General features: G+C 39.7%; 2 protein-coding genes across 2 annotated transcripts; one reads left to right on the top strand and one right to left on the bottom strand.

Moving 5' to 3' along the window:
- Nucleotides 1–7,859: 7,859 nt before the first annotated feature.
- LOC149683805 (uncharacterized) lies at nucleotides 7,860–8,606 on the bottom strand. Its single transcript, XM_089871257.1, has 2 exons — nucleotides 8,013–8,606; nucleotides 7,860–7,945 (listed from the first exon to the last, which is right to left on the bottom strand). The coding sequence occupies exons 1-2, from the start codon at nucleotides 8,478–8,480 to the stop codon at nucleotides 7,931–7,933; spliced, it is 483 nt and encodes a 160-aa protein (XP_089727383.1). The 5' UTR covers nucleotides 8,481–8,606; the 3' UTR covers nucleotides 7,860–7,930.
- Nucleotides 8,607–8,857: 251 nt separating this feature from the next.
- Nucleotides 8,858–9,854, top strand: LOC149683804 (uncharacterized). The gene is made up of 3 exons (XM_089871258.1): nucleotides 8,858–9,497; nucleotides 9,556–9,689; nucleotides 9,753–9,854. Exons 1-3 carry the CDS (start codon nucleotides 9,239–9,241, stop codon nucleotides 9,804–9,806), a joined length of 447 nt encoding a protein of 148 aa, XP_089727384.1. The 5' UTR covers nucleotides 8,858–9,238; the 3' UTR covers nucleotides 9,807–9,854.
- Nucleotides 9,855–13,191: the final 3,337 nt, after the last annotated feature.

Genomic DNA, 13,191 nt, shown 5'->3' with positions numbered 1-13,191 from the left:
AATGCCTTGATTTATGGCTATTAAAATAAATGTACTAATATAGCGTATTTGTTAAACTGATATTGTTTTTATAAAATACCTTTGTGTGTATTAAATAAAGTTGTTTATTGGGAAACCATTTAGTCGTTATTTATACTTGTCAAGACATGGATGCTAAAATTAGAAAAATTTATTACGACGTGGCAAATCCGGCCGCTTATGGGTCGCTAGCCAGGTTACAAAAGGCCTTACCGGACGTGCCAAAAGCCCAATTAGTCGCCTTTCTCGAGAAACAGCCCGCCTATACGAAACATCGATTTCGAAAATTCCGATTCAAAACCAACCAAGTGTACGCCTCGACTATCGATGACGTTTTTCAAGCTGATTTGTTGGATCTACCGAAATTAAAACGTTTTAATAAAAATGTTCGCTATGTTTTGTGCGTCATTGACGTCTTAAGCCGCTACGGATGGACAGTACCTCTTAGAAACAAAACATCTGGCGAGGTTATCGAAGCTTTTAAAAAAATATTTCGAGAGAGGATCCCTTTAAAAATATACACGGACTACGGGGGGGAATTTAGTTCGCGCAACTTTGCCTCCTTCTTGAAACGAAACAATGTGCAAATACATTTTGCCAGGAGTCAGCATAAGGCTAGTTTAGCGGAACGCTTTATTAGAACAATTAAGGAACAAATTGCCCGGGTTATTACGGCCACGGGGAATAAAAATTACGTTAAATATTTACCTTTAATTACTCAAGCCTATAATGAACGGGTTCATTCAACTACTGGAATTGCACCGGTTCATGTTAATATAGATAACGAATCAATCATTTGGAATAAACTGTACGGGAAATCAAACGGAATTAATCGATACGCACCGAGGCTTAAAGTTGGCGATCACGTGCGTCTTTCTATAGCTAGTAGAGTATTTAGAAAAACCAGCTCGGGAGGCACCTTTACTGACGAAATATTTCGCGTTGTTGACGTCATACCCAGGTCACCACCCGTCTATCGCGTAGCGGATTTAAAGGGGGAGCAAATTTTGGGTGTTTTCTACGGCGCCGAACTACAAAAAGTCTCGTTACCCGAGACGGGTCTTGTCAAGAATAAATTATGAACACTTCGCAAATAAACGCTCTCTTAACTTGCGACAAAAGAACGCGACCCTACTATTTAGGATGCTTCCCAGTAAACAGACTCCCAGAACGGCCAAAAAGGTCCAAATTTTGCTTTATATTCAATAATGAAGCAGCTGGAGAGGCTGGAGAACATTGGATAGCGTGCTTTTCTAACAATGACACGGTGGAAATGTTTTGCACTTACGGAAATTCGCCGCGATACTATAAAGTTAATTTAAAACGATACGGGAAACGAGTTGTTTACAATAAACAACAAATTCAACATCCATTTTTTCAACTGTGCGGTCTGCATTGTAGTCTGTACCTAGCACTCCGCTGTAAGGGCGTAGCTAGAAAGACGATATTAGACGCCATCTATGACCAGAATCTTAAACTTAACGACTATGTCGCTTTATTATATTTATCTTTACATTTAAAAAAACATGTACACAGATATTGTTCGCAATAAAACAATTTTTTATTTGTCTAAATATTACATTTTTTTTTTATTAATCAATATCGCGCCATTTATTATGCCTCTTTCTCCTCTCGTTAGATGGAACCAGCGGTCCTAAGTTTTGAAGCTCGTCTTTCTTTTTCCGAGGTTTTTTCTTTTTTTTCTTGTTCTTCTGTTTAGCGGAGGCCGTCTCAAACAGGTTTTCCAAGTCCGTTAAATTGTCCCCGTTTTCCTCCGCTAAATTCTCTTGCTCATCGGCAATTTCCTCTTGTAAATCGTCGTCACGATTTGCATAACCGACAGCTCCTTCTTCTAGCTCTCTTTTTGGCGTGAAAAATGTGTTTTGCAAATGATTCGCAAGAACTTCGGCTTGCCGTTTCACCATATCTCCAACATAGGTCGGCCCAAATTGTTGGTAAAAATCTTCTGGTGTTGGTGTCCCCGCAGCCGTTTCGCTTTTGAAAACCTTTTGCCGAGGCTCGGCTCGTTTAGGCGTAGTAAAAGAACTGCCCGAAGCGCTTGTTGTCGGTGATGACGTGGCATAGCTCGGCCATGACAATTGTTTTTTTCGCGGGGGCATTTTAGGGGTGACCGGTAATGGTGGCGTGGGGACATTAGACATTGCCTGTGTTACGACCTCAAATTTAGGTAAAGGAATTTGTTTCTCAATACTTAAATATTTCTTAAAAGCGTCTAAATATTTATATAATTTATCGTAGGCATTCAATGGCGATTTTAAAATATCCTCAATCTCTCGGTCCAAAGCAGAGTGCTCTTGGGCAGCTGTTGAAGTTACTGCGCTAGCGGGCACGAGAACCATTTGTTTCATAGTTTAGCAGCTATGGCTTGGACAATTGAAGGCAAGATTGCGGCAAGCAACGTCGTAAGAAAACCACCTGATTGCTGCAACAACAGCTTTTTTTTGCTTTTCTGCGACAAGGTACTTGATCCGAGTTGTCTAATAATTTTCTTGTACTTTGCTAGCTTTTTCTTGCGATCTTTACTCAAATAAATGCCCCCGCCCTTTAAATTCTTACAAATTGTCTGAATGCTCTTTAATTGAGGCGCGCTACTATTGTTTAAGAGGGTTCGCCGTTGTTTACAGCTAGTTTGACGCAAACTCTGTAAATAAGGGACAAATTTGGCAAACTTGGTCGAGGGACGCGCTACGACGAGCCGGGAGCGTTTTGCTGATCGACGTTTAACGCGTGGGGCCATTATTCAAATGACAATTAAATTTAATCGACATAGACATACATAGGTGATTCATGAGGTAGAACTCGCGACCTTAATCGTAAATTTTCCGGAGTTTCTTGTTTTAAATCAATTAACAAATAGCTATAGGGTTCTCTAGTGGCTAGTCTGTACGCCTCCGTAATACGCTTCGGGTTATCTGGACTTATTTGTTGCGCCAAATATCTAATAGAGGCGACATCTCGAGGATTTTTCATTATTATAAAATAGGAAGAGTTTTGAGAAATTATCCGCGATTGGCTACCCTTGGGAAACAGTTGTTGAGTAATAATAATAACCGTATACCCTAAATGATGCGACGTCACGCACACTAAATCGGCAATATGAGCTTGTTTAAATAATTGGCTAGCTAAATCGTCTAGTATCAAGTAGGAGTCGCGATTCATTTCCCAAAAGTCCGGATCCGCCGTTGGCAAGCCTTGAATAAATTGAATTCCCGGAATCAATTGTTTCAATTTTTCGTAGTTTGGCTGCCAGGCGGCGTAGCAATAAATAACCTTTTTATGCGGTGGGTCAAACATAAGCTGATGATTTTGCAATAAGTTACTTAAAAGAAAACTCTTCCCCGCTTGCGTTGGCCCCACGATTAGAAACTGGGCGGGTGTTTGGAACTTTAAAGAATGCGAGACTGACTCGGTTGGATTCATCTTGATTAATAAACATTTTTATTTTAATTGACAGTTTATATATATATAATCAAAAATACAATTAACCCAAAACCCAAAGACCCTTAATAAACACAAATTAAAAAATATTTAAACAATATAAACGAAACCCTTTTACCCAAAAAAAAAAAAATCCCCTATGAAGTAATTGTTTTTTTAAAAAGTTTCTCTTCTAATTCCAGACAACGCTGGCGGAAGCGTTGAACGTTGAGGAGGTTAAAGTTGACGCGAGACTCGGAGGGTAGTTGGTACACACGCACTACAGAAGAAAACACGACGGATTTATGCGCACGCGCACTTTTTCGGTTCCCGACCGCTCTTTGTTGGTGGCTGGGCATGTTTGGATTAGAGGCTCGCAAACATCCTCGCCCTCGCTGGTCGGGAAGTCGGGAAACCCCTGACGCAGTGGTTTGTTGTTGCACGGTTTTTTGGAAACCATCGGACACGATGGGCTGTGTTTCCGATGTTCCCTCGATGGATGGTCCGTGCAACGCCACTGGTACAGGGCAATGCCGCAAAAGGCGCAGCGCGTCGTCTGTGTTTCTACATCTGCAAGATAGAAACCGTCTTTGGCCAGGGCTTCGATAGGAACGCAAGATTCCCACAAGCCCTCAAAAGTATGCCTTCGCCTAGCCTCGTAATTCATGCGAGAGAGATGTTGAAGCGGGTGTTGCCTCTTTGAAACCGTAGGGTCGACTGGTTGTCAAATCGGCGTTCAACAATCTCTTATTCGAGGTTTGGCGAAATCTTTTGGTAATTTTAACGGCCTCTAGCTGCAGCTTGTATTTATCCCGTTTAAAATTAAAAGGGACATTGACTGTAACTTCCTTTTCCGGGTTCATCGCTACACTTTCAAAGGTTTCAAAGTCAAGTTTTTCAAGATTTTCTCGATTTAACGTCAACCCTTTAATTTTCTTGACTTCTTTTCCTTTGCTAGTGCGAAACGAGTAACTTTTGGCACCGGTACTACAAAAGGAAGTTATATAATCACCGCCGAGTTCGTCCGCCCAGCAACCAATATGATTGCCAGTTGGAATGTCAAACTTTCCCGGTAGATGGCGGTAGATTATTGAGTCGGTGTCACAATACAAGGCTGCGCGGTCTAATTGAAGCAACATCTTGTTCAATTCGAGTCGCCCGTAGCACGAGACGAAGCTCCCCACAATGGCCGACCCCAGTTTGTAGTCCGAAACGTAATCGCTTTTGGCTTTGTACGATAAGAGAGCGATCGACTCCGTAACTGGCCGTAAGTCGACTAATTCCAGAGTGTAATCGCTCGCGTATCGTATCAATTCGTAATAATTGTTGATAAAGATGCTGCGAATCTTTCCCGTATTCAGAGCCATGCGACCCCAAAGAGAATTTAAATTAATTTTAGCGATATTACGCAGGGAAGGATTTGATTGAATATCCGCCACGGTCAGAGAAAGCTTTTCATTCTTGTTTATATCAGCGATATACGCCTCTTTTTGCAGAGGCGTTTGAGCGTGAGCGGGAAATCCGGAATTCTTCACTTTTAGGGCGATAAAATCAGTCATGTACTGGGCAAAGAAATATTCCGTTTTTGGATAATGGTACACTTCGAATATATCGAGGAGTTTATAACCATGTTCCATAGCGGCATAGACTTCAACCGTTGGCCAGACTGATTCGAAAGCCCTTTCGTTGACAGTGTGATCGCAGATTTCCGCTCGCAATTCTAGACACGTGCGACAGAGGGCGTAGGCTAATTTACCACCGCTGCGGAAGGGAATTAAGGGGATGTGGAGATCTTGAGGGGGAAGCAGACGACAACTCATAACGCCAAAATACCACCCTGGCGATTTGTCAAAATCTCTGCTATAGATTATGGGGTGGCCGCTAGGGTACGGACAATCGCGACAAACTTTCGGGTACAAAGAAATAATATCCTTGTAGAAAATTTTCTCCTCACCTTGCACGTGGCAGTTAAGAACAAAATTTTCCGTCCGTCCCCCATAGAGAGCGCTACGGGCTGATATTTGAGGTCGAAAAGTTAAACTTTTGCAGAAAGCCTTTGCTTCGGCGTTTTCTTTTAAAAGCTTAGCAAATTGACACTCAAAGATCGAGGTATATTCATACCCGACCATCTTCTCTTTAATAAACAGCTCTCTATCTAGGGTCCGCTCGTACAGAAATCTGTTGCTGGCTTTGAGTTGGGTATTGTAGGCATTAAGTTTTTGGCATGGACAACCGTGAAAGTAGCAACCGTGGAAATCGTAGATTTTGGGAGGAGTTTCGCTATAGCCGTCGACTAAATAGCGACCCACGCGGTACTCGCCCCCGTAGCTTAAAGCAGTGCGCAATTTTATATTTTCAGTTTTCTCCACCCAAGCGAGATATTTTAAGCTAATTTGACTGTGATTAAATTTTGCGTTATAGCCGTTAGAAGGAACAATACCCATGCTGTAAGGTTTATAGTAATTGTTAAGATAAATAGTGGTTAGAGCACCCGCCAAAGTAATATTTTTTAAGCAGAAAGGGTCTAATTTGGTTAGATCTACGTAAATTTTTCTAAAAGCTTCGACGCCTTGTCTTAGGACTTTGACGTCTTGAATGCAATATTTAATAAGCTCCTCTTTGATGTTGTAAATAGATCCTTCCATTGACGCGTACCAAGTTTGAAAATCTCGATAATCATTGGCTTTCATTTGAGCTACGTTAAAGTACGAAGCTTCAGGGATGACACCAATGTAATTAAGATTTTCTTCGGTATGAAAATCAAATGGAAAGAATCCTTTCGCCACATCGCCGAGGCTAAACATGCTAGTGAAATTACGCAGAGGTTGACTAATGTAATTAAAGCTATCGAGGAATCTAATTTGCGGTCCCTCGAGATGAATCATTAAAATTTTACTGCCGTCAAAAATAACGGCAGGGGTGACGTGTCTATGGACTAAAGCGTTAAGAATTAAGAAGTTATCAAAAGCTTTCGCGTAATGAGCTACGACTTGAGTGTTAGTAAAGCGCGGTTGGTACGTTTTACGTTTCTGTCCAGTCAAAACTACCTGCTCGACGCTAAATAAATAATTTAAAAATTGCTCGACGCAATTAGCGCCGTAAAAAATTTTAGTTTCAAAGCCAGCTTCAGTCTCTACATCGCAAACTAATAAAATGGGGACGTGGATATTATTTCTAAGAATAGTCTCAATGTCGTAATAAATAAACCGTGAGGCTTTCATTTTGGTTTCCAAAGGCATAACAAAATGTTCACCTGGCGGATGGACTATTTTACATTGAGAGCATTCGGGATTGCAGTCGTGGTCGTCACCCATCAGTCGCCCACATTCTAAACATCGTTTTTGGCTCGCGCAGGTGCCATTAAGTAAATGAGTTTCGTAGCAGGGGCCCGGGAAAAAGTAGCGGTGGCATTCATCGCAACGTTTTAAAACATCCTCGTTGGTTAAATGAAAAGCTTCTCCTTGACACCGAAAACATATATAGGGTTTTGTATCCTCGGGGCATTTATGCTCTTTTAGCAATTCACGTTTGTAAAACGATCTCAAGCATAAATCGCAAGAGGTAACACCGCCCATCATGCCATGCCAAGTTTTCGCGGGGTGGATATGGTCGCCAATTTTTAATAAATAGATAAATTTAGGAGCTTGGGGTCCTTTGAAAAATATGGTAAAATTATTCGCAGCATCAACGATTACGATTCGATAATGGGGAGCTAAATAATTTTGAAATTTTTGAATATCTTCTAGAGTAACAAAACCTTCGGGGACTCCCGCTTTTCTGTGCAAGATTTTCGCAATATTACCTTGAAGAGTGCTATTGCGTCTCAGTTTGTTAAAATTGTCCTGGTTAAAGGGCGGACCTTGCTTATTTTGTTGATAAAAGTTGCGATCGGCCATCTCTTTACCCAGAACTAAACTTCGAGCAAAACAGAGATTATCATTATTCTCCATAAAAATAAATTGGTTATTTTGTTTAACGAAATAATCCAAATTAACCAAAGTTCTATTTTTTATAGATTTATAATAAGTTCCTATATTTGCATCGAGGTTTAGAAAAATTATATCAAACTGAAAATCTTCGCCATTAAAGACAAAGTCCCGACTAGATTGCGTTACTCTATAGATGGTGCGCATAATTCGCTTACTGGTGAATTTGTCAATTTTTATAAATTTAATATTAACGGGGGTCGTCAATCCGGGGGAGCTTAAAACAAATCGAACCCGATTATACCCGGGATTCTCGGTTACTAATTTGCGTATAACTTCGTCGAGAATTTTTCGAAAAATTCGAAAAAAATCTCGCGTTGGAATGTCTTCCAGATTTTTGAAAGCTATACGCAAATCGATTTGTTTACAATGCCACTTGCGACTCGTTTTGGCAATCTGTCGCTCAATTGTGTAGTACCGGTTTACCTGTGCGTGTTCCTCTCCGCCACTGCCCTCCGAGTCACTCCCGCTGCTGCCGCTGCTCGAACTCATTTTTTGAATCTCTATCAGAAATAAAAAAATTGGAACAAAATTTTTGGTTTGTAAATTTAGTGTTAATAAGATACTTACTTTGCTTGGCGGCTGCTGAGCGGCTTCTGCGTCGTTCTTCACGTCGTCCACCAAGCGATGGAAAGCGTTTAGAAGTTTGACGGCGTCTTTGTTTTTAGCGTCAACGACTCTTTTTAGCCGCTTATGTCTACACTCCCACAGTTTGTCCGCCTGGGCGTCTTTTATGTCTTTAAATTTATATATACTGATATCTATGTAGAAATCCCCTTTTCGCGGGGGGATTTTAGTTTCGAAATATTGCCCGTCGCTTCTCAAGCGATAGGACCCCTCAACCCCGTTGACGCCGACAACGTGTTTCTGCAACACGTCCTGGACAAACTCCTCGTCGTCAGAATCGAGGAGGATCTCAACGGGGTCGGGTTTTACAAATTGACTCAGCGTTCGTTGACCGTTGCTGGATCCTTGTCGATTATTAGGAGAAGAAGGTGGAGATTCAAACATAGATTGAGACTCTTGGTACTTGTTCATGGCTGGATCGATTGTGAGAATCCAATACCCATGCTCAAGCTTTTATACCCAAAATCTCAGGGCCATTTTTTTTAGAATACAGGCTTAGACATGGTTTTTTTTATTAAGAATTTAAAAAATATAATTATGTCTGATACGCTATTTTTAATTTGACCTAAAAACATTTTTTTTATTGTGGAGTTGGTACTAAAGATTATAGAAGACATTAGGATATCTATCTATATAAAAAATACCTCTATAGTTTAATATTAATATACATTTATTTAGATTTAAATCATGTCAAAAAAACAATTTCCGTCCCTCCCAAAGTAATTAGTTTTAACCTTCACTAATAAATTGTTTTTTCTTATATAAAGCGATCTCGTGAGAATTATTCAAATTATTCGAAACACGCCTAAACAAGCTTTTGCATACGAATAATATTTGTCCCCTTAGGCATTTATCAAAGTAACTTCTTTTTAACCTTCGCTAAAGGGTTTTTTATATAACACGATCTCGTTTGAATTATTTAAAACCCACCTAGCCAACTTTTTTGCATACGAAAAAAAAACTTAGACCTCGGAGAGATTTTGTAATTTTATACCTATATATCTAATTAACTTTTTGGCTATTTATTAAATTTTAAAAATCTTGAAAGTATTGGCTAGACACTATTAGATTTGACCTCGCTAATTTTGTATATAAGCCCCGTGTTTCAAAATGAAAGTTATCAGTTGTTTAACTTCTGTTTCTGAAACACCAGTCCCAAAAACTTTAAGATGTCTTTCTCTACCGCTCCTCGTTTGCCCTGCCTGCCCGTGATCAAAATCCATCCGGCAGCGCTTACTCCCCGTCGTGCCACCCCCCAGTCGGCCGGACTGGACTTATATTGTCCAGTGGATACCGTAATCGACCCTCACGGTATCAAAATCGTGTCGACTGGGTTAGGCGTGATGCTGCCCGAGAACAGCTACGGCCGCCTTGTTGGCCGTAGCAGCTTAACAGCCCAAGGGCTGTTTGTCGCCGAGGGGACGATAGGTATGTTTATTAGTTATTTTATAGTGCTTAAAAGTATAATAATTCTTAACAATAATAGACGCCGACTATCGGGGACCCATAAAAGTCGTCATAGCCAACGTCGGGGACACCGCCTACAATATTCGGCGGGGCAATAGGCTTGCCCAATTGATAGTGACCCCGGTTATATTGCTAAGACCGGTGGAAACGGCGGTAAATATTTTCAAGTTTTTAATTTAGGTTTCAGCACGTAACACATTTTTATGTTGTTTCTAGACTTTGACCCCGACGGCACGCGGCAGTGGGGGGTTTGGGTCGACCGGTGTTTAATCTTTTTAAATGGTGGTGGGTTTTTCATATAAATATTTGTTATTGTATATATTATATTGTTTGTTATATGGGGAGAGGGCGGCCATCTTGGGGTGGCGGCCATCTTGGATGTCTGCATATCTAGGTAGTCCCTACTACTGTTATGAGACAGTCCGCCGGCTTCTATATATTAAGTCTCGCCTTTTCAGTTATAGTCTAGCTATGAGACAGTCCGCCGGCTTCTCTATATTAAGTCTCGCATTTTCAGTTTTAGTCTTGTTATGAGACAGTCCGCCGGCTTCTATATATTAAGTCTCGCATTTTCAGTTATAGTCTAGCTATGAGACAGTCCGCCGGCTTCTCTATATTAAGTCTCGCCTTTTCAGTTATAGTCTTGTTATGAGAAAGTCCACCGACTTCTATATATTAAGTCCCGCATTTTGAGTTATAGTCTAGCTATGAGACAGTCCGCCAGTTACTCTATATTAAGTCCCGCATTTTGAGTTATAGTCTAGCTATGAGACAGTCCGCCAGTTACTCTATATTAAGTCTTGCATTTTCAGTTTTAGTCTTGTTATGAGACAGTACACCGGCTTCTCTATATTAAGTCTCGCATTTTCAGTTATAGTCTGGTTATGAGACAGTCCGCCGGCTTGACTATATTAAGTCTCGCATTTTCAGTTTTAGTCTTGTTATGAGACAGTACACCGGCTTCTCTATATTAAGTCTCGCATTTTCAGTTTTAGTCTGGTTATGAGACAGTCCGCCGGCTTGACTATATTAAGTCTCGCATTTTCAGTTTTAGTCTTGTTATGAGACAGTCCGCCGTCTTTTCTGTATTGAGTGAGGCGCGTTCAAGTTATACTCTTGTTTTAAGAGACTAAAACTTAAACGTGCGAGACTTAAAGAAGCCGGCGGACTGTCTCATAACAAGACTAAACTGAAATTGCGAGACTTAATATATAGAAGCCGGCGGACTGTCTCATAACAAGACTAAAACTGAAAATGCGAGACTTAATATAGTCAAGCCGACGGACTGTCTCATAACCAGACTAAAACTGAAAATCCGAGACTTAATATAGTCAAGCCGGTGGACTGACTTAATATAATCTTGGGTAAGAAAAAACAGGCTGAATTTAGAGCATTAGGAGGCTGTTAAGTGACTAATAAAATAAGTAATAATAATGGCCTGTTTACTTTATTGCTTTTAGGCTTGTGTTTACATGTATTATCAGTCCCGAGATTTTAAGACACCTAGCAGACACACGGACTGTGAAAAGATTGTACTGCGGAGCCCATGTGCTACTGGGGCACCCATATATTTTCCCTCCCTATGAGTTGGTGAATTTTTCAAGGGGCCCGACTCATAACCATTCCCGGGGCCCACAAAGTCTCTCGACGGCCCTGGGCATGACCGTGTAGCTTAGGTAGTAATTTTATTAAAGTTGTATAGACTGCCATTGACAGTAAAACAGCGCTTAACAAAGCCAATTAAGAACTAAACGGGAGGAGGGGTTTAGGCTAAGCAGAAGTAACATTATCACCCCTAGCACGCTGGCTAATCTACTGGACACGAATTTTACCATGCCAAAGGCTGGAACCAATCGAACATAATGGATTAGGTGCCATTGGTTTATGCTTTTGGCTTAACTAGCCTTTACCAAGCTTAGCCACTTAATTTTATGGATTCTAAAACCACCCTTAACAACTTTTTCTTTATAGAATTAACTATTAGTTGGATCTCTTTGAAATTTTAACCAAATTATAGTTCACTGGCAAAATTTCAAAGCGGTAAACACAATACGAAAAACGTTACGGCCAATCAAAGAACCCTCCTTTAGCATTAGAGGCGGTATCAAGTCTTATCTAAGAGAGCGACCGCTCTCCTAGAATAACTTAAAACAACTTCAAAATCGCTGGAATTTAACTCTTAATCGTAAAGTTATATCATTTGATTTTGATTAGTTTTGTAGAACTCTCAAACCATGAAATTATATACAAAAACGTCTTTGTTTGGACCAATACCGAAAAAACCAACGATATGAGTGAGGTTTATCAATTGACTGAAGTTTCAGATATTGAAATTTTTCTTTAAGTATTTTTAGTAGTTTAATCCTTAATCACTATTTAATTCAATCAACTGATTTTACTCTTAATCGATCTATTCCCTCTAAATTTATTCAAAAATTTGCATATCTCCGCTTTTTCAAGAACAATTCCAATTTCCGAAAACATTTTATCGTGTAAAATTTCAATATCTGAACTTCAGTCAATTGATAATCCTCACTCATATCGTTGGTTTTTTCGGTCTTGGTCCAAACAAAGACGTTTTTGTATAATATCCGTGACTTCATTCTTAAGGCGGTAGTCAACTTTTAACAGGCTGAAAAGGGTCATTTCCCGTCCCTATTATCTAAGGAACCAAAAATGTTATTAGTTAGTGGTTTTGAATAAAATATAAATCGAAATCATCTTTGGTTTGTCATACATTATTGATAATGATTGCACGAGATATTAGTGAGTATTAAATAAAATTAATAGCCTTTTCAAAATCGTAAAGTTAATTTCGTAGAACTGTTTACTTCTTAAATAAGTGCATTGATTATGGCTAAAAGTGCGCCTCTTTTTAGGGTAGAAAGAAGCTAAAATACCCTTTTTTTTAGAAAATTTGTGGCAATAAACAAGATAATTAGCAATAATCAGGGGTAAAAACAAATCCAATTTAGTAAAATTTTGGAAAAGGTGAAATATATTCAGTTGATAAAACTTGATAATTCCAAAAACAGGTGAACATTTAGCCGCTCATAACAACCTAGCCTAACATAAGCTTAACCCTGTATCTAAACCTAACATGATCTATTACATCATAAATCAAATGGGCCCAAGGTTACCTATTTATACCCTTGATGATCTATACATATTCTTGATTATAATAATAATTTGCCCTAAAATGTTAAACTTACAGTTTTGGAGACTTGGGAGACCACAAAAATCTTAAATTGCGTTCTTTTTTTTGTTCCTTTAATAAAAGACGAGCTTGGGCTGAGTCAGCCATACAGCTCCCTACATACATAAAAGTTTTATATCACAATATCTCATTTTCATATCACAGAAAAAATAGGTGGTTAAAAATAGGTAGTTAATTCTTAAAGTTGTAAGTGAGCCCTTAGCCGGGTTTAAAATAGTGCAATGGACCGGACAGATATCACATCCTCGGGGAGGGCGTTCCAAATGGGAATTGTGCGTCTGAAGAATGAATGTTTTAAGACATCGGTCTTGAAAGGTTTCAGAAACAATTTGCGGGAATGACCTCTAGTGTTAATGGAACGGGGTGCTTGAATAAAATAAGATTGGGAGGGGTCAATTAAAATTTTGAATAGACTAATAAGGTCCAGATAAGAACGTC

The sequence above is a fragment of the Phalangium opilio genome, unplaced genomic scaffold, assembly GCF_054372755.1.
Source record: "Phalangium opilio isolate 3A_F unplaced genomic scaffold, DU_Popi_V2 ptg000037l_1, whole genome shotgun sequence".
NCBI classification, from domain to species: domain Eukaryota; kingdom Metazoa; phylum Arthropoda; class Arachnida; order Opiliones; family Phalangiidae; genus Phalangium; species Phalangium opilio.
Note: the sequence above shows the minus strand (reverse complement) of the source record. Positions and strands in the feature narration are given on the sequence as shown.